Raw genomic sequence first — 21,720 nt, 5'->3', positions numbered from 1 at the left:
TTTGATACTATACCAAAACTCAACAAGTTGCAGTTTCTTGAAGTTTAGTTGCAATTGTGGAATCTTAAAACTTCTGAACTCCTCTTACTCTTTATAGTCAAATCTTCTGGTATCTTGAATTTTCAATGGATCCTTGTATATGCATATGTCTTTGTAACAAATATTGGTCATTTAAGAAATATTGATTGAGTTATGCAGATCTTCCATATTTTGACCCACTTCATTATACAACATCAAAAAACAAAACCCACATTGGACAATCATTAATATCACCCCATGGATTGCAAAAGGCCACCAGTAAACTTCTGATGGTGATGGAAATGTTCAGTATCTTGATGGTGATAATGGTTTCACAGTTGTATCTGTACGTTAAAAACTCAACAAATTGTACACTTTAAATTATATGCAGTCTGCGGGTGCCTAGGTAGCTCAGTCAGCTGAACGTCTGACTTCGGATCAGGTCAAGACCTTGTGGCTTATGAGTTTGAGCCCCACACTGAGCTCTGTGCTGACAGCTCAGAGCCTGGAGCCTGGTTCCCATTCTGGGTCTCTCTCTCTCTCTCTCTCTCTCTCTCTCTCACAAAGGTAAACATTACAAAAAAAAATTTTTTAATTATGTGCAGTTTTGTATATAAGTTATACCTCAGTAAAATAAAAATAGTGTGACAGAGGGGGAAAAACTGGGAAAACAGAGTTCATTATTCTACTCTGTGCTATTTAGTTTTGTTGATGACATTTTCCATAATAGAAAGTGGGAAAAAGTCTTTAAGTTTTAGGAAGCTGTTAAGCTCATGGTAATAAAGTTTTCCAAAATTCTTATTTTTGCCTGAGAGCTTGAATTTTATCATAGTAGTAAATCATGTCAGATACCCCTGATGCGACAAGTTTATTTTAAAGAAAATGCCTGCCAAATGCCCAGATGTGAAAATGATAGTTTGTGAGTCATGTTTCAACAAAAATGACGTTTCAGAAAAGGAAGTCACTACTTTAGCTCGTAGTTTAAATAATGATACAAGTGCCCTTCCTGAGTCAACTTCCTGCTTCAATATGCTGCTGAGGTACTTTATGAACACTTCTCATTTATGTTAATAGAATTCTAAAAAAGACACACATATAGAGATAAATTAAATACAATTAATTACTTTTACTACTCAGCAAAAGCATTCTTACGTGAAATTGGATTTTTTAGCTTTTTATTTATTTTTGAGAGACAGCACAAGTGACAAGAGGGGCCAATGGAGAGACAGAGAATCCCAAGCAGGCTCCATGTCCTGTCAGCACAGAGCCTGACGTGGGGCTCCATCCCACAAACCCTGAGATCGTGACCTGAGCCAAAACCAAGAGTTAAACGCTCAACCAACTGAGCCACCCAGGTACTCTGAAATTGGCTTTTTTTTTTTAATGTTTTTAAGGGCGTGTGGATGGCCTTGGATAGAATAAATTCATTGGTTCACATCACTTGGAATTCTCACTGTGTTTCAGCCCATAAAGTCGGAGTCTGGTATCTTGCTGGTCTGACCTGTTGGGCACTGGATATAGGCTGAGTTGACTATAACTGAGTCGGCTCTAACTTACCTACGACCCCTTTCATCTTCTACAACTGTAACTGTGCACACCTGTATGCTTCTATTTGAGCCCACGGATGGCCCAATCCTAACCCTCTCATTGCCTCTGTGCTATAGTCTGTAACTAACTTAAAGTCTTAACTTCAGGATCCAATCTTGTGTTATTACAGGAAGTATTAAATTTCACCCTCTTTTTATCCCACGTCTATCTGCTCAGTCTTTTTATTACACATCCTCGGTCTCAATATGTATGACTGTGCGTATCTCCTTTCCTACCTCTTTCACCTACTTCTACACCCAAACCTAGCAAGCTCCTTGCCACACCTTCCTTAGCTAACTAGATTACAGGTTCAATCGTTAGTCTTTGCAGTGTGTCTATCACTAATATTGCCTCTTCACTGCTTCCCAACCCATCGCTTCCCTCCCCTGTAAATCATAACTGCTGCTCCTAGAAGGTGTCCTTTTGCTACTCTCCATCTGTCTATTCAGTCTTATCCTATTCTTTTGACCTCTGCCACTCCTTACTCCCACACTCTCTGAGAAGATAAAATCATAAGCTTCTTCCACTGTGTCCTAACATAGCCCACTATTGTCATGGGCAAAACCCTATTCATCTATTCCTCATTCCTCCCCATTTCTCATTGCCCAGTGACTATCTCACTTAAGGACTGTCTTATAGTTCTCCATACCTCATTATACCAAAGAGAGACATATACACATTGTAATTTTTTTTAATGTTGTATTTTTGAGAGACAGAGAGAGACTGAGCATGAGCGGGGGAGGGGCAGAGAGAGAGAAAGAGAGGAAGACACAGAATCCGAAACAGGCTCCAGGCTGTCAGCACAGAGCCTGATGCAGGGCTGGAACCCACGAGCCGTGAGATCATGCCCTGAGCCGAAGTTGGACACTCAACCAACTGAGCCACCCAGGAGCCCCAAGGCATAAATGCATTGTATATGCTCAATAACATTCATTAAGTTAATGATGACTAATTATTGTGAAACCAAAAAACAGTCAGGATCCCAGAAAATTATGGTTTCCACATCTACTTGCGAAAGTTATAAAGAAATACACTGGCCTGCCAAAAAAAAAACAACAACAACAACGTCTAGACCTTTCAAATTCCCCATTGCCTCCTATAAGGTATGTCTGAGAGCTGAAAGTAAACTAGTCTTTGCAATCATTAAATTGCTCATCAATCTTACAAAGGGTGTCATTTAGTCAATTACCTCCCCTAAGGAAACATAAATGGAATATAGCTGCCTGAGAAAAATTAATTCACCGAACTGTTAAGTAGCTCACTGAGAACAGCTTCCACCATGCTAGGATACCTGAGCCATATTTCATTCCTGGTTTCACCACAAAATTTTTTTTTTACCTTTTTTTAAAAAAAGTCTTATTTTGAGAGAGAGAAAGCATACGCACATGCAAGAGGGGAAGGGGCGGAGAGAGAGGAAGAGAGAGAATCCCAAGCAGGCTCCATGCTGTCAGCACAGAGCCTATGTGGGGCTTGAACCTATGAACCAAGAGATCACGATCTGAGTCGAAATCAAGAGTTTGATGCTTTACCGACTGAGTCACCCAGGTGCTCCTTTTTTTTTCCTTTTTGGATTTGAATTTTAGTTGATTATTGCAGTTAGGTTTGTAAGGAGTTGCAGCCCAATATTAAGTAGGCATAATATTACCCAAAGTTTTGATGATGGGAGAACTAAGAGATATAACCTTTTTTTGTATCTGAAAATATGAATGATGTCTCCATATTTTACCAAACTCCCCTAACACTCACATCGAGGTATATGATGGCTAAAGACAGAGGAAAATGCTCAGCATTGAAATGTAAAGCAGGCACAGGAAACAGCAATAGCTGGCAGGGGAATCCAAATTCAGAGGGCTTCAGGAGCCAAGCACAGAGTGTGAACAAGTTCAGCAAATTTATGGTAACAACAACAGAATAAGGGGGATAATAAAAAGCAGCTACTTCTAAGGTCAGTGTGCCTACTACCCTATCTAGAAAATCGCTACCATGCAAGAATGGAGAACCAGTATCACATTTTCTGATTTTTCAGAAGGCACCAGAAACCCAGATTTTTTACATAAATCACCCCAATACTGGCAAATTACTAAAATTAGAAAACAAACAAACAAACAAACCCTGTGCCAGTGAAGTACAAAATGGAAGATGCTAATTTGTGATCTTAGAACATACAGTTGGGGTATAAAAAATATTATAAAAATATATTCCTAAAGCTAAATCCCTACTTCACACTCACTTTTAGCAACTGGATTTCTGCATTAATCCTCTGTGTCCGAGTACTTGTATAAATGATCCTACCAGGTAGATTAAAAGCTCAAATGCAAAAGCAATAACAAAAAAACTGGAAGACATAAATGAATACGTATCAAATCTTTGATTTGGAGATGACTCTATAATAATGGAAGAAATCACAGGAGAACATTCCATCTATAATTTAACAAAAATTAAAAACATTTAATGTGAAAATTGCCTTGTGACCAAAATTAAATGTAAAATAAAACCTGATAAATATTTGGACCAATATGGCAAAGGGCTAATTGTCTTTACTATAAAAACAAAACCCAAAACAACACATCTCACAAATCGGTAAGAGACACGAAAAGAATAGATTCCAACTCCTTATGGACAAGCACGGTTTGCTGTTGCCAGTTCATCTGCAAACCACACATGTACAACACAACGAGCTCTCAAAAACCTAAAAAGCGTCAGAAGAAAGAAAGTGCCACAAAAGATCCAACAAATAGAAGAATTCACACCCACGGAACCAGAGATTTAAAAAATATGGGAAGTCTTGTTTGGAGAAATGTCTACTTGGCTCTTCTACCCATTTTTAAATCCGATTATTTGTTTTTTTGTTCAAAATGGCCAACAGACACATGAAAAGATGCTAAACATCACTAATCATCAGGGAAATGCAAGTCAAAACCACAATACAATGTCATCTGACACTTGTTAGAATGGCTATCAACAAAAAGACAAGAACCAATAGGTGCCAGCAAAGATATGGCGAAAACAGAAACCTTATACGCTTTTGGTGGGAAAGTAAATTGGTTCAAAGACTATAAGAAAGAGTATGCAGAGTCCCCCAAAAACTTAAAAATAGAAACACCATATGATCCAGTAGATCTGGATATAAACCTAAAGCAATGAGAATAGGATTTCAACCAGATATGAACTTCCATGTTTATCACAGTGTTATTCACAATATCCAAAATATGGATAAAAAGATGTCATATGTACACACAATGGAATATTATTCAGCCATGAGAAAGGAGGATATCCTCCCACTTGCAACAACATGGATGGACCTTGAGCACATTATGCTAAGCAAGATAAGTCAAAGAAAGACAAGTACTGTATGACATCATTTATAAGTGGAAACTAGGAAATTAAATCTGTAAAAAAAATAATAAAATCATGATTACCAGAAAACTGGGGGTTGAGGGAGTAAGAGTAATGGTGTTTTAAAGTGTACAAACTTATAACAAGTAGCAAATAAGTCATAAAGATCTAATATACAATATACTTGATATAAATATAAATATTGTACAGTTATATAATGTGATAAATATCACTACATTGGCAATTAAAGCATAATACATAAATATATCAAAGTAAAAACTTGTACTCCTTAAGTTTATACAATGTTACACATTAAATTCACTCAATAAAAAAGAAAAACTAAAATACTTTTAAATATATAAAAAGAACATCAGTAATTAATTATATTGAAATCCTCAAAGAGCTGAATGAAGCAATAGCATCCACAAAGCAAAGAACAGAAGAGGAAAATATGAAAAAGAATCAACTGGAAATCTTAGAAATGAAGCATATAGTCATTGATATTTTTTAAATAATAATGATAAGATACCCTAAATGGCATAATTGAGACAGCTGAAAAGAAAATCCATGACTTGGAATCTAGTACTCTCCAAGAATGCCTTATTACCAAATTAAGACATAGGAAATATGCCAATCCGAAGAATTCCCTCCCTAGAGAAATTCACTTATGTACCTACATACAAAGTTTTATAAAAAATTCCGAGTCTTTGAACCCAACTTCTTACCCTAGAAATTCTGAATGCAAAATATGTTAAGAATGTAAATCTGTCCCATTCTATAAATGCATACAATAAAATATTGGTTCAAGGTACAGGAAACAGGCTTTAAATTTGAGTCAGGATCAAATCAGAAAGAAGTCAGTTAAATCTGATCAAGAAATGAAACTCACAAAGAAAGTATCCTGAGTCCTCCTAAATACTCTCTATTACAAAACTCGGATAAAATTAAGATTGAGAAAATCAATAACTAGCCATAGCAAATAAAGGAATTCTAGTGTGTATTAATTATAACACAATAATTATTATACTAGATGCAGATATTATTTTAAAATCTTTTTTTTTAGTTTATTTATTTTGAGAGAGAGAGAGAGTGTGTGTGAGCAGGGGAGGGGCAGAGAGAGACACAGAGAGAGAGAGAATCCCAAGCAGGCTCCACACTGTCAGCGCAGAGCCCAAAGCAGGGCTCGAACTCAAACTGTGAGATCATGACCTGAGCCAAAACCAAGAGTCAGACGCTTAACAGACTGAGCCACCCAGGAGCCTCATCAAGGCAGATATAATTTTAAAGTTCCTTTTGGCATCACAAAATGTGACAGAAAAGGTAGAGTATTTGTAATAGGCAAAATCCATTTTTTAAAATAAATGTTAAATGATCAGTATGGGGATACAAGATTGGTGGAGCTTAAAAGAAGCTAAATTGCTTTGAGTTAGAAAAAGATGAGAGATAAAGAAGCCTGAGGGGAGAATCTAGAGATATTGCCTGGAATAAGGGGAGTTTTGAAGACTAAGCTGAAAAGAGCAATAAAATAAAAAATTCAATGGTTGATGTATTGTGATTTGGGATGAGCTGAACACAGCTGTCTAATGGCAATGTCAGTGATACAGGCCAATCCCACAGTATCTTCAGGAAATTCTACAGATTGCTCAGGGGGTTTTGTTTGCTTTTTAAATGGGAGTGGGAGAGGCAATGAAGCACTGAGCTCTCCTTCAAGGTTGGCCTAAAGTAATCACAGAGAAGATATGGCAAGCTAGCCAAAATCTGTGTTCCACAAGAAAATTGTACATTTGCCATTTGCAATGAACTTAAAAGGAAATGTTCAGCCCTCATCAAAACTTCATGGAAGACAGCACTCCAGCAAAACTCCTGAAAACACAAAAGTCTTCCTTAAAAATCGACTTGAAATGTTTCAGAACATAAATTCAAACGACATATTGAATATCTTCTGTTTAAGATAGCTAAGATCTTTGGAAGATAAGATGACGACCGCTCTGAAGATATCTAGTGAGAATTTGGAAATAAAATTGTGTCTCTGGAACATTTCCTTAATGCATTAAAAAGACTTCAGTATTAAGATTCTTTCAGGATGTATACGTCCATGGGTTTTCTTCAAGCTGATGTGGAGAGAAATTATCTTGGTTGAAGACCTTGAAATATTTAGATATGGGTATTTATCTTCTTTGAATATTTTCATGTTACTTCAAAAGTATACAAATCAGGTTGTCTTGAAGTTCACCATTTTATAAGAATGATGCCTGGATTTGAAATAGCACATGTGAATCACATGTGAACAAATTCCTTTGAATACATTCACACTGCAGAACAGCCCTGCTCTGGCTTAAAAAAAAAAAAAATCTTCATTTGGTTTATACACTTTTCACTTGGAAACGTAATTGTGTATGAGTCTGTCTTAATCACATGCCATCTCCCTGATAAGATGAGAGAAGTATTCATGTGTGAATCTGTTTCCCCACAAAACATGTTTCCTTTGGGGAAGAAATTGAAGAACACGTTTTCAATCTTTGCAGGCCACCTAGACTTTATCTTCTCAGAATGAAACGTTCTGACCTGGAATATTCTATTCCTAATTAAAAGCAGCAAACATGAAAATGCCTTGTGTGGAATGGTGCGTTCATACAGGTCCTCACTGGAGAAAATGTTTTCTTCATATTCATGAAATAAAATTAAACTGGAATGAATTTCGAATCAACATTTCAAGACTTCATTATATTTAAAGCGCAAAAGTATAAAAACCAAAGGTACTAAAATCTTGACCGATAAACATGAACCATGCGTATGTTTTACAAATTTTCCAATGTATTATCGCCAAAACATAATATTTACAAAAATACATCGCTGAAAAGAACATATACAACTAGCCCTAAGTATCTGCCAAAAAGAAACAATATTAACAAAATCAAAATTAAAGATAATAAGTAATTTTTAAATGGCACTCACCAATCACAATCGAAGACTCACAGTGATAATAACCATTACTTTGTTTTTTCTTTAGCATGGAGCAAAGATCTATGCGATGCACCATTTCTTCTCCAAATCTGTGACTGATAAATTTTTCATAGAATTCGGGGTCTATTTTTTTCACTCCCTTGAAATGACAAAACAAAATCACATCACTCAATCATTCCACTGAGGCAGGGCAGCTACTTCATATTTATATCCCTTTCTTGGAACCTGATATCACACTTCGGTACACAATACTGCCTACTGGCATTTGAAAATGGATACCACAAAATGGTTTTAAAGTTGTTTTTAAAGTCTCCCTGTCTAGGATGAGTTGCATTTAAAAAAAAAAAAAAATCATTGAAGAATGTTGGGTTTAAAATTGGCAGCATTCAGAACTTCACAGGCTTTAAGCTTCTGAAATAATAAAGTATATCAAGTTGAAATTTGAGGTATAAAAAAAAGAGTAATTGTCTTCAACAACAGAGAAATGGATAAATTTTTAAAAGTGATACAAATTTTAACATTTTATAGTGTATAAAATGTCTTAAGATGAATACAATTTTTTTATTTTTTAAACGTTTATTTTTGAGAGACACAGAGACAGAGTGAGAGTGGGGGAGGGGCAGAGAGAGAGGGAGACAGAATCTGAAGCAGACTCCAGGCTCTGGGCTGTCTGCACAGAGCCCGACATAGGGTTCGAACCCATGAACTGTGAGATCATGACCTGAGCCGAAGTCAGACACTTAAACGACTGAGCCACCCAGGCACACCAGATGAATGCAATTTTTAAACTCCTTATGTAAGAATCATTAAAAAAATAATTTTTTTTAACGTTTATTTATTTTTGAGACAGAGAGAGACAGAGCATGAACGGGGGAGGGTCAGAGAGAGCGGGAGACACAGAATCTGAAACAGGCTCCGGGCTCTGAGCCGTCAGCACAGAGCCCGACGCGGGGCTCGAACTCACGGACCGCGAGATCGTGACCTGAGCCGAAGTTGGACGCTTAACTGACTGAGCCACCCAGGCGCCCCTGTAAGAATCATTTTAAAACAGGGGCACCGGAGTGGCTCAGTTAAATCCGACTCAATTTCAGCTCAGATCATGATCTCACAATTGTTCGATCGAGCCCTGTGTCGGGCTGTACGCTCAGCATGGAGCCTACTTGGGATTCTCTCTCTTCCTCTTCCTCTCTCTCTCTCTCTCTCTCTCTCTCTCTCTCTCTGCCTGCCCCCCAAAATAAATACATATTTTTTTTAAAAGAAACATTTGAAGACAAAGGTTATTTGAATTGGAAGAGGAAGTCATCGGATCTTCCAAGTTGTTCTCTACCTGCCTCTCCTTATTCTCAGTGCCTTTCGTATCAAGAAGAAGGCTGGTTGGTGAACTCACAGTGGAAGCCCTTGCTACCCGTGTAGTTCCCCCAAACAAGAGAAGGAATGTCTCCCTCTCCCCTTCCTTTGCAATGGTCCTGCAGCCAGCCTCACAGTCCCAAAACACAGTCCACAAGATGAAGGTACAATACTTTCCAGGTCAAGTTGACTGGCTATGTGTGAATTTTTCCTTTTAATTTATAACTTAAAAAAATTTTACCCTGGCAATACTTGTCATCTGTTTAAAAATTAGAAAATACGAAAAATCGGAAAGAGAAGAAAAATAATTCATGTCCTTTCCAACACATTAACAGTGTGGGTATACCCTTCAAGTCTTTTTCTATGCATATATATATATATATATATATATATATATATATATATATAATATTCAGATTATATTTATATAAATCTTATTAAAGTACAGTTAGAATACATATTTTCCCTTTTTATTCACAAAAAAATTATGACAAACATTTCAAAAAATATAAAAACAAAAAATTAAAATGAAATCACCCCACACTGAAACTACTACAATTTTGTTATGTATTTTATTTCTCCTGTGCAAAACAAAGTACTTTTTTTTCTTTTTTATAGGAACGTGGTTGAGCCATGAGTACTATTTGGCAATCAGCTTTTTTTCCCAGTTAGTATGTCAATAAGTAATATACAGATGTACAAGATATTTTTAATATTTTTGTTGCCACAGTACTCCACTATATGGGGGCATCACTAATTTATCCATCCAACTATTTATTGTTAGACATTTAAATTGCCCTTAATTTTTAATATTATATTTAACATGTTTTTGTTGATCTATGTTCTTGTTCTGTATCCAAGCTGAGCTGCTGCCCTTTCCTAACTGCTCTACTCACAGACTTTCCTACCTCCATTAATAGTAAATGTTCTAGCTGACCAGGCGGAAAGCCCTGGGGTCACCCTGAATTTGCCTCTTTCTTTCAGTGTTGCCTCCAATCCAATCTTGTTGGCTCTCCCTTCAACACATGACTAATTCTCACTACTGCCTTGCTACCTTGGTCCTGTCTTTCACCCGGATTATCCTGATAGCCTGCTGTTTTCTCACCCTTGCCTCCTCTACAGCCAGAGTGATCCTATCAAAACATACATCACATCAGGTCACTCCTCTGCTGAAAATTCTCCAGAGGTCCCCACTTTTCTCAAAAGTAGAGCCAACTTCCCCAGAACAGCCCACAAGTTCCTGCTCTGCCCTCTCAGTAATTTCTAGGCCGTGTCTCCTGCTCATCCCCCTTCCTGCTTCCTCTCCTGGCTATGTTCTTCCTCCAGATATCCTCATGGCCAGTCTCCCATCCTGCCATCCTGGGAGACTGCCTGCCATCCAATTTTTTCTTTCTTTGTGTCTTTGTTTCTTCCTTTGTTTGTTTGTTTGTTTCTTTCTATCTTTCTTTTTATCTGAAAGAGAGAGTGCACATGCACAGAGACAGGAAGAAAGAGAGGCGGGGCGGGGTGGGGGGCGGGCAGTGGAATCTTAAGTAGGCTCATGTTCAGCACAGAGCCTGATCCAGGGTTCAGTCTTACAACCCTGAGATCATGACCTGAGCCAAAATCAAGAGTCCCATGCTTAACCAGGCGCCCTTCAAATTTTATTTTCTTAACAGAATTTTACCTGACCACACTCTTTAATTTGCACTCCCAAATCCTTTCGACGCTTCTCTCCTCATAAATATCTATGTACGTTCTTCCACAGCACCTACCACCTCCTACCATACTGTGTAATTTACTTTACTGTGTTCATTTTTCACGGTCTGTCATTATCTATCTCTCCCCATTAGAATGTATGTTCCCCAAAGACAAAGACTTTTGTCTGACTTTCATTCACTGAAATGTCCCCAGTGCCTAGCACACTGCTTGTCACGGAACAGTGCTTAATAAATAATTGTCACAAATGTCATATGACTTCACTCATATGTGGAATTTAAGAGACAAAACAGATGAACATAAGGGAAGGGAAGCAAAAATAATATAAAAACAAGGAGGGGGACAAAACATAAGAGACTCTTAAATACAGAGAACAAACTGAGGGGTGCTGGAGGGGTTGTGGGGGGGGGGATGGGCTAAATGGGTAGGGGCATTAAGGAGGACACTTGTTGCGATGAGCACTGGCTGTTATATGTAGGGGATGAATCACTGGATTCTACTCCTGAAATCGTTATCGCACTATATACTAGCTAACTTTGATAGGAATTAAAAACAAAAACAAAAACACCGAAGTGAAAAATATCGTAATTGTTACAAATTCAGAGGATAGAGTTTCAAAAGAAGGGCAGCTGACAGCATCAAATGCTGCTCATTCTAAATTCAGTAAGAGTGAAACCAAGTGGACTTCTTTTGGTTTGGTGGGTAGGGGGCCCTGAGAAAGCAGCACATGGTACTGAGGGGCAATCGAAATGCGGGAGTTCAAACGAGCTCTGCTACTTTTCAAGATGTGGTTTGGCCTCGGTTTCCTCAACGATAAAATGAGGTTAACAAGTGAACCTACTTCAAAGTGTTATATGGACTAAATAAGTGAACTTCTAAAATGTTTAAAACAGGGAAATAGAGTAAATGCTATCATATTTACACGACAAATGCTATTAAATATATACAACACTCTTATATATTGTCATTAGTGAACTTAGAGGAATAACTTCAATAGAGGTAAGGTTGCAGAAAAAGTTCTTAAAGGTTCTGAGTAAATGGAAACTGACCGTGCTTACTTGTCTTTTAAATGCTTTTTCACTTGTGCATGGGTGCTGGTTGGGAGCGGGAAGGCAAGGCAGGCTGGTGTCATCCCCTTAGGCCAGGCAGAAGGTGACCAGTCATAACTTAGGAAAAAAAAGGAACTTCAGTTTTCAAGGACCAAGGCCAGCACTGGCTAGCCACCATAATCTCCATTTCAGTTTTGTAAGATATCATTTTTTTTTAATTTTTTTTTTAACATTTATTTATTTTTGAGACAGAGAGAGAGCATGAACAGGGGAGGGTCAGAGAAAGAGGGAGACACAGAATCCAAAGCAGGCTCCAGGCTCCAAGCTGTCGGCACAGAGCCTGATGCGGGGCTTGAACCCACAGGCTGTCAGTCAATGACCTGAGCCGAAGTCGGACGCTCAACCGACTGAGCCACCCAGGCGCCCCCATTATTTTTTTTTTAAGTAAGAAATAAGGGAAACATTAGAAACATCGTTAAGCTAATTAATTTAATTTTAGCAAAAAAGTAAGAACCGATTATTTTTGCAGTTCTTCACAGATGACTTCCAACATGAGTCTTCAAGGAATGAATTTTTACTAGAAAGTGGAATGGAATTAATTCTTTAACTCATAATTTATAGAGAGAACTGTGGTTCAAAATGCATGCCTTAGGAGGCACTGAAATTATATGCCCTGAACAGAAAGCATCTTTAATAATAAAGAATCTAGAAACAGGTAAGAATCTGCTTTGTCTGATATATAATATTAACATGGTCTTTGTTCTCTAGAGAATTTTTGGCAATATATTTCTTTTTTTTTTTTCAGGCACTTTTCCCCATAGCAATATACATCTTCTCTAGTAAAATGTATCTGAATTGCTCTCCCCACAGCTGCAGCAGGTGGTGTTTTTTTCCATAATAAAATAAAGGACAATCATTCTAAGAAAATAAATGAGTATATCAAAGTTGAATATCAGTCAGGGTAAGGCTAAAAAGGTTCCTATTTTCTGAATGGATCCACTGGGTGGCCAAAACAGTCCCAGAGATATCACCCTGAAAGGTTCTAGTTCAAAGCTAAGAAGTCTGGGTTAGCATTATTTTTAGGTTTTAGACGCACCCCCCCCCCCCCCCAACCATTATTCCGTTTCCCTTCTTCATAGGCCAGGCCCTTTCCAAGGTACCTTGTCATTTAAGGATTGGTGGAAGTATATCTCATCAGGAGAGCTCAAAGAAAATTATAAAAATGGTTAAAGCCAGAAAAATTTGACCTGTAAAGGCCAAGAGAGTTGGGATTATTTCAACTGGAGAGAAACAACGTGTAGGGTATCTTCAGCAAGACCATGCCAAGGGAGTTGCAACCCTGCAATGGTGGATAGGCTTGGTGACTGTCTAATGCTACACCTGAATCTTATATTTGCCTTGAACCTAGCAGGCACAGGAGATATTTTCAAGGGCTTCACATTTATCATTTTACCTAATATAAGTGGCATATCAATTATACAACATAACACTGAAGGAAGTCAAATACAAGATAGAAGACTTTGAAACAATAAATTAGTAGCAAGAAACATCAAACAGAAAAACTTTTCAAGAGTATCTTAATTAAGCATTAGAAAGGACTAAAGTTTTACTTTCCTTTAGCCTAGTTTCAGGCACGGTTTAGGGAGAATTATCAGTGACGTTCAAAGCCACTTGATAACCTTTGATACGCTATACCGTGAATCCCTCAGAACTTCATTCTCGATTGCAATTGGCACCCAAAGAGCCAATACGGGAAAAATGCCACTGAGACCATGATGAGTATTTTTAGAATCATCCAAGGCGGCATCTGCTAAATAATGTAACCTATTTACTCGGGAAGCACTCACCAACGATATCACTTACATTTAGCTAAATGATGTGTCTAATTTAATATGTGCCAAAGAGGCCTCAGACTGATGTTACTATGCACCCAACTTTATTTCGATATAGAAGTAAAGACAGCCATGAAATATGAAAATTCACTTTAGTTCACAATCTGAATATGAAAATCATTCTAAGGTTCTGAAAGATAAAATTTAATTTCTGTAAGGTTATTGTGATCAGAAGAACAATGGAATACCAGCTTCATTAAAAAGGTTAAGATTTTTTTTACGATAGCAGATAATTTCTTATCGAGACTTGTTATCTTACGCTAATCACGACTTCCATGATGAAAACATAAATAGGCTGTATATCAGATGAAGAAATGATGTGTCCTGCTGATATTCCTGGAGCTCTGCTGTGTTTTCTAATACTTTATTCCTGTTATGCAGTAGCTATAAAGAAATGTATGTTTCATGTGATAATGACCTGAAACCAAAATTCAGAATGTAAATTAAAAGCCAAACCAAACTGGTTTGTCATTTTGGGGATTTGATGGTCAAAGAAGAATGGCAATCTTTTATACTCATTTTCATAACTGGGAAAAGTTTACATGTCTGTAGTAGTACGGCATTAGTTAAAAAACTAAAATATTTTTTAATGGCCACTGCCCCTAATGAAAAGTTACATATTGGCAATTCAAAGTTATAGAGAGAATGTGTATATTGACATGGGATTTCTCTGAGGCAGATCTTACTTTATAATTCTTAATGACTCCTTCCTTCATCTCTTGGCATAACTACACTTTTCATTATTTCCACTGTCTCATTTCCACCTTCCTCCTGATACAGACCCTTCAATTACCTTCTTGTGAGCCACAGCCTCCCGCAGCCCCTCTCGGCCCGGGTAAGGGAGGACCTTCCCGTTCAGGCTCAGTTCCATCCGAGCCCGTTCCTGACAGGGATGCAAGCAGGCAAAGGCACCTCACCACACCAGCTAATGGGCTTAGATTAGCATGGTGATTTCGGATCCAGCGCCGGCACCCTGGGTGAGAACTGCCTGGCAACCTCCCCGTCCCCTCTTCTGCCCCTCTGGACCATCTGTTGGCGCTGGGCTCTACCTTTGTCCCCCTGCCCAAGCATGTCCGTTTGCTGCCTGGGTGAGGCCCCGATACCCTGCCTCATGCCTGCCATTAGCTTTAGAGGTGAAAAAGCAAGAGTGATGGAAAATAGAAAAGACAATGGTACTTTGCTTATTGTTTCGAGCCAATCTTAAACAAACAACAAACAAAATGATGCTCTATCATCTATCTGTATAACAACAGTAAGAGAAAACTTACACAGGTACGTATATATGTACATACTCACATACTATGTACGGGCACTGTTCTAAAACCTTTTATTAACTCACTTAGTAATCACAATAGCCCTGTAAGATTGGTACTGTTATTATCCCCAGAGAAGGAAAGTGAATCACAGAGAAATTAGGTCACTTACCAAAGGACACATAGCTACTAAGAGGCAGAGTGTGGATTCACAGTCAAAATAAGCAGAGAACAGAGACAAATTGAAAAGAATAGAATGATAACATTCAAGCTCATCACTATTTCCTTTAAAATATTAAAATTCTAATAGTATTAATCATCCTTAATATATAATCATATATAATATACTACCATATTTCTAAAACCAATGTGAAAATTACTTTGGGAATCTCTAGCATTCTAAAAATACCTGCTTTTAACATGCTGCATTAATATTAATAAGTCAAGTGATAATTATATGTCCATAACAAATGAATTTCATAGAGGGAAAAGAGAAATAATTCATAGATGTTACTTAGACATGCAAAAAATTATCCAAATAATCTTTATAAAAAGAGCTCTTCTTCTACTGTTAATACCCAAATAATGGAGTAAAATATTGGTGGAGATTGTCTGTATTTTACAAACCATCTCTTTGAATATACAGTATTTCTCAATTATTTTAAATTTTTTTTTTTTTTATTTTAAAGAGAGAGAGAGAGAGAGAGAGAGAGAGAGAGAGAGAGAGAGAGAGGAGATTGCTAGAAACAGAGAGGGAGAATCTCAGGCAGGCTCCACACTCAGCGTGGACATGGGGCTAAATCCCACAACCATGAGATCATCACCTGAGCTGAAGTCAAGGGCTGGACGCTCAACAGCTGGGCCACCCAGACATCCCCATTTCTCAATTCTTCATTTTATTTTATGATAGAGCATCTATTACTTTACCATGGGGTTTTTAGATAGGTCTTCTCTTCAATCCCTCTATTTATAAATTTGTGTTGAGCACAACTGCGTTGTTTAATCTTAAGGCTTTAGGGAAAGAAACAGAAACTTTTGGGGCGCCTGGGTGGCTCAGTCGGTTAAGCGGCCGACTTCGGCTCAGGTCATGATCTCGCGGTCCGTGAGTTCAAGCCCCACGTCGGGCTCTGTGCTGACAGCTCAGAGCCTGGAGCCTGCTTCAGATTCTGTGTCTCCCTCTCTCTCTGCCCCTCCCCTACTCACACTCTGTGTGTGTCTCTCTCTCTCCCAAAAATAAATAAACATTAAAAAAATTTTTAAAAAGAAACAGAAACTCTTCACTCTAGCACTGTATCTAATATTTATAATACCTTTCAGCAAGTAATAAGTAGAAATACAGCTGCTAGAATTCTATGTTTTTAATCTACTGTTGACACCTCCTTCTACCTATCCTAACACTTTGAGAGCAGCTGAATGCTCTTTAGGGGTATCAAGTGGCAAGGAAAGCCGCCACATAGTAAAGATGATGTGTGACTCCTAATACCGCAAGCCACTTCACAAAATCACCAAGAAAATATGAGCTGTATTGCTTCCTGCAGTTTCTTTCCGTGAAGTGCTGCCGTCAGAGAGAAGAAGAAACATGGCTTCCACCTGTATTCAGTTCATTTATACTAATGACATATTAACTAGAGAGGTAACATTTTGATGATATCCAGGGCATTCTCAAGGTCACTAGCTCAATGGAAAACTACAACACCTTTATTTTTATTTTTTTCATCCTTATTATTTTTGAGAAAGAGAGAGAGAAAGCAAGTAGTAGGGGCAGAGAGAAAGGAAGACAGAGGATCTGAAGGGGGCTCTGCACTGAGAGCAGGTGGAGAGTCTGATGTGGGGCTCGAACTCACAAACCATGAGATCATGACCTGAGCCAAAGTCAAATATGAAACTGAGCCGCCCAGGCGCCCTTATAGCACTTCTATTTACAACAGTCTGCTGCCATATAGGTTCATTCTTTGTCTACTTAGCAAAACTCTTCCCAGTTCCTCCTTAAGTTTTCTTGAGGATAGCATGAGAGAGCATACGCTGTTTGTCCATGTAACTATTATATTTGCCTTGGCTTTTTTCATTACACTGGAACAAAGAAAGAACCTGGTCAGTGAGGCATCCAAGACTGCTTCCTATACAGTTCAGTCTCACTTGGATTCTCAATTCCCCGAGATCCAACCCCAGCTGTGTTCTTGGCTCATCACAGTTTTGTGGTCACTCAGACGCAAACAGGCTGCAGCCTACTCCTCCCTATCACATCTGTTTTCCTAATATTTTGCTGTTTGGAACAAATAACAACATGTTCTCCCGAATTCACCAACTTAGCCATTTATTTCCATAAACTAAAGATAAAACATAAAATATCCCCACATCAAAATATCTCGCCATATGTGGTCTATTCACTCACAACTTAATCTAAAATGTTTTCCTCCTTCAATCGATAGCTTTCCCTTCTAATCAACCTTTCCCAACATGACGTAATGCCAGCAAATAGGTGTAAAAACTTCCCAGGGTCTCAACAACGAAACAGGAGAGTAAAGCTGTTCTGCAGAAGATCATTCAGAAACAAGTTCACAGAAAAATCCTAATAATTTTAACTTGTCTATAACACCAGCTTATATACTGCAACATATTTCTATTGTGGTTGAACATGTTCTGCTTTTATAACCTAAAGGTTAAAAAGCATTCACCTCAATTGGTTAGATATCTATAGACAGAATTTCAGACCTAACTGTAGCCACAGGTATGATCCAAATGAAAGTTAAATACCTAGAGAGTGTAGACGGGGCCATATATCTGACGAAATATTTTAAATGCATCCACAGACATCACTAATTTTAACCTTGTGGGTTTTTTTGTTTGTTTGTTTGTTTGTTTGTTTTTTTTTTTGAGTGAGTGAGAGAGAGAGCAGGGAAGGGGCAGAGAGAGAGGGAGAGAAAATCCCAAGCAGGCTCCATACTGTTAGCACAGAGCCCGATGCAGGGCTTGACCCCATGACCATGAGATCATGACCTGAGCCAAAATCAAGAGTCATTTGCTTAAATGAGCCACCCATAGCCTTGTCATGTTAAGCAAGAGAGACATAGAGTGTTTTTATAATTCATCATGCTCCTATGCATCTAGTACTTGTTATTCTCCCATTTTCTTATAAACTTATCAATTTCCTTGATTTTCCTCCCCTCAACATTCTTCCTTACTCCTCCCTCATCATTCTCAATAGAGCACTTTACTCATTTCTTTCAACTTCCCAGGCATATTCTCTGCACTCTACATAGGACAGAAGACCCTAACAGGGGAAGGTGTCCCAACAAGGGAATGTTATGAGAACTGAGTGAAGGACCAGGAAAGAAGTAACACTAAGATTTACACTGAGTGTGCTATAGGTTAGGAAATGGAACAAGGAAGAAAGGTGCTCAATGATACAGGCCTTTCCACTTTACTTGGTTGGAAACATTCCCTGTATATCATATAAGATAAAAGAGTTTGGTAGAAAAAAAGCAATATTTACAGGGGCGTCTGGGTGGCTCAGTTGGTTAAGTATCTGACTGGCTCAGGTCATGATCTCACGGTTTGTGGGTTCGAGCCCCACGTTGGGCTCTGTGCTGACAGCTCGGAGCCTGGAGCCTGCTTCGGATTCTGTGTCTCCATCTCTTTTCCCCTCCCCTGCTCACACTCTGTCTCTCTCTCTCTCAGAAATAAATGAACATTAAAAAAAATTTTTTTTAAGAAAAAAAGCAATAGTTACATATGAAACAGTCATTAAAGATATAACTTGGGAATCATGTGCGCCTCTTAAACCAATTCCAAAATTAATGTTTCTCTCCAGATAGAGCAAGAAATGTATCCAATGATTTTCTTTTTTAATATGATACACATTGCCATGCAAAATAATTTTATACATAATATACAACTGGAATCTTTCTTTTGTCCTCATTTCAAACTTAATCACATTTAACGTGAAATCTCCCCATGGTACACTCTTAAAATACAGAATTACAGGGATTACATAGTTTCCCCAATGGACTCGGTATCAGTATGTATCTATGAATATGAGATGACATATTGCTTCCAAAAAAGTACAGAGATAAACAAATTAGCCAGTTAATTTTCACACAACTTTCTCTTTTAGAAAATTTTTAAATAAGTATATTTTCACAATTTCAGGAAGCACTTCTAGATTAGTAAAATAAGCAGTAGGTTTGGTAGGGGAAAAGATTTTAATGGAAAAGTTAAGAAACAAGGGATTTCCATCTTAGCATAGTAGTATGCAAAAAATTAAATGAACTGGCCTATTCTTCTTTTGCTATACCTGGTTTATCACAGTGGGATGGGCCTCAGGAAAGCTAGACTGCCCAAATCCAACACCATCCCTTCCATATCCACCCTACCTATCAAATATCTACCTCTTTCTATCACACATATCTCTACCAGCAGGGATTACAATTTTGGCACCTGCCATTAGGGATATGTGTGATAGAAGGGGATATGTGTGATAGAAGGTTATAACCCACTGAGACGGATATCTGACATGATTTCCATATGCATTCAGTTTTTTCACAGGTGACCACTTCCCTCCCAACACACACACACACACACACACACACACACACACACACACACTTAACTTCACGGAATTAAGTCCTAGCAATGTTTGTGCTAGAAGTCCAAGAGTACAAAGTACTCTGTCTACCATTTTCTGATTATCAGGTTATCAGGGTAGGTCAGGGACGGGGAGAAGTAAGAATACAAGACGACCAAATCATGAGAAATGGAATGTGTATGAATAAGGAGGGATGTGGCTAAAAGCACAGGACCACCAGAGGGAGTCAGAACATTCTCCCAGCTAACAGCTCAGTAAGATCTCACAGTAGTACTGGAGGCCAAACATGAAATTACTGTGAAAGAAATGTTCTGGTCTAAATAAAGTTATGTAACAAATTATTATATAATCAAATTCATCTGTGGGGGAGGCAAGAGCTAAAGAAGGAGAAGTACTTTCATACTCTGGTCACTGCTTAAGGGCAGGGCACAGTTACAGTTGTACTTCAAAGGCCCTAAAGATGGGTCTCCAAAATGGTATCACAAATTCTGGCAACAATTAAAAATGTTGCCACCAGGTAGGTTTTAGAGAAAGAACACTTACTGCAGAAACTAAGCTGGAGTTCCTGTAGTCAAGGGTGGCTAGTTCCGTAGGTGATACGAGCAAGTTTTGTTAGGTCTTCAACTACACATAATGTGAAGTCTGTCCCTGGCAAAGAGTCCAGTAATAAAAAAAGTTTTTCTTTAACTTATTGGAGTAACCAATAGAGAGTCAACTGAGCAATTTAGTAATTCAAACTAGTACTGCTCTGTTTTTAAGTTACCTTTCCTTGAAAGAATAATATTCTAATGAATGGCCAAAAATAATCAGTTCATATTTAGGAACAGAAGTATAATTCCAATAGAAACTAGTTACAGTTCTGGATTGCAACCTTAGTTTCCCCTCAAATCTAAATGGGGCTCCCTAGAAAAATTATAGCTTTACCTTCTTTTATTGTGTAGTTAATTCTTTTTTTTTTTTAATTTTTTTAATGTTTATTTTTGAGAGAGAGAGAGACAGCATGAGCAGGGGAGGGGCAGAGAGAGAGAGGGAGACACATGTCTGAAGCAGGCTCCAGACTCTGAGCTGTCAGCACAGAGCCCGACGCGGGGCTTGAACCCACAGACCGCGAGATCATGACACAAGCCAAAGTCAGACACTCAACCGACTGAGCCACCCAGGCGCCCCTACGCAGTTAATTCTAATTAACACAGGTAGATGATCACTCTCTAGTAGTAGAGAAAATCTTATTACCATACAAATAATACTAGCTGGTTTGCTTTTATGTGACTAGTCAAGTGGGTAAGGAATTAGCTCCTATAACTAAACAAACTAAATTCTGTACCAACACTATTTTCAAATAAAGTTAAGGTTTTCTGGATCATATGTTCTGTTTTGCTATCCACTATAACCAATCCACTGTGGGGTTTGCCAGTTTCATACAAGATCATTATGCTCCATTCTGTCCTTAACTAGGATAATGAAATTCATAGAGGTTTCAAAATGTCTAAAAAAGACTTGTTAAAAAAGAAATTTCTAGGACCAAGATGGCAGAGCATCATGGAAGTTCTCTGCATCTCTCATCCCTGAAATGCAGCTAGATCAGCACCAAACCATTTTGCACACCTAGAAAATTGATCTGAGGATTAACACAACAATCTGCATGATTCGTGCCACAGAACTCAGTAGGTATGTGGTGCAGAGAGGTGAACTGAGAGAGAGAAGCCACAGAAGGGCAGGGAGCTGTTTTTAGGAGAGATGACAGAGAAAGGGGGGAGCATATAAGAAAAGGACTCCCCCCAAAAGCAGCTGGAAAGAGAAAGAGTAGAAACATCCACAAGCGACTGATCAAGAAAGGGAGAAAGGAGAGGGTTTCAATACCATTAGGACTCTATAAACAGGGGAGACCAGAGTCGGAAATTTCGCAGCTCAATACCTGACAGTGCTCTGGCAGGAAGGATGAATCCCCAGGAGCAGGCAGGGAGATTCAAGGGGTCCATGGGCCTCATGGG

General features: G+C 38.3%; 1 protein-coding gene across 6 annotated transcripts in view; it reads right to left on the bottom strand.

Annotated features, from left to right (window-relative positions):
- AKAP7 (A-kinase anchoring protein 7) overlaps positions 1–21,720 on the bottom strand; it is a 158,977-nt gene that overhangs the window by 63,222 nt on the left and 74,035 nt on the right. For all 6 annotated transcript variants that reach the window (XM_042939832.1, XM_042939835.1, XM_042939833.1 and 3 more), the window contains exon 7: positions 7,897–8,044. In XM_042939832.1, coding sequence (XP_042795766.1) covers positions 7,897–8,044 — 148 coding nt within the window. The remainder of the gene's footprint in view (positions 1–7,896; positions 8,045–21,720) is intronic.

The sequence above is a fragment of the Panthera leo genome, chromosome B2 (assembly GCF_018350215.1).
Source record: "Panthera leo isolate Ple1 chromosome B2, P.leo_Ple1_pat1.1, whole genome shotgun sequence".
In the NCBI taxonomy this organism is placed as follows: domain Eukaryota; kingdom Metazoa; phylum Chordata; class Mammalia; order Carnivora; family Felidae; genus Panthera; species Panthera leo.
This window is presented reverse-complemented; position numbering and strand designations above follow the sequence as displayed.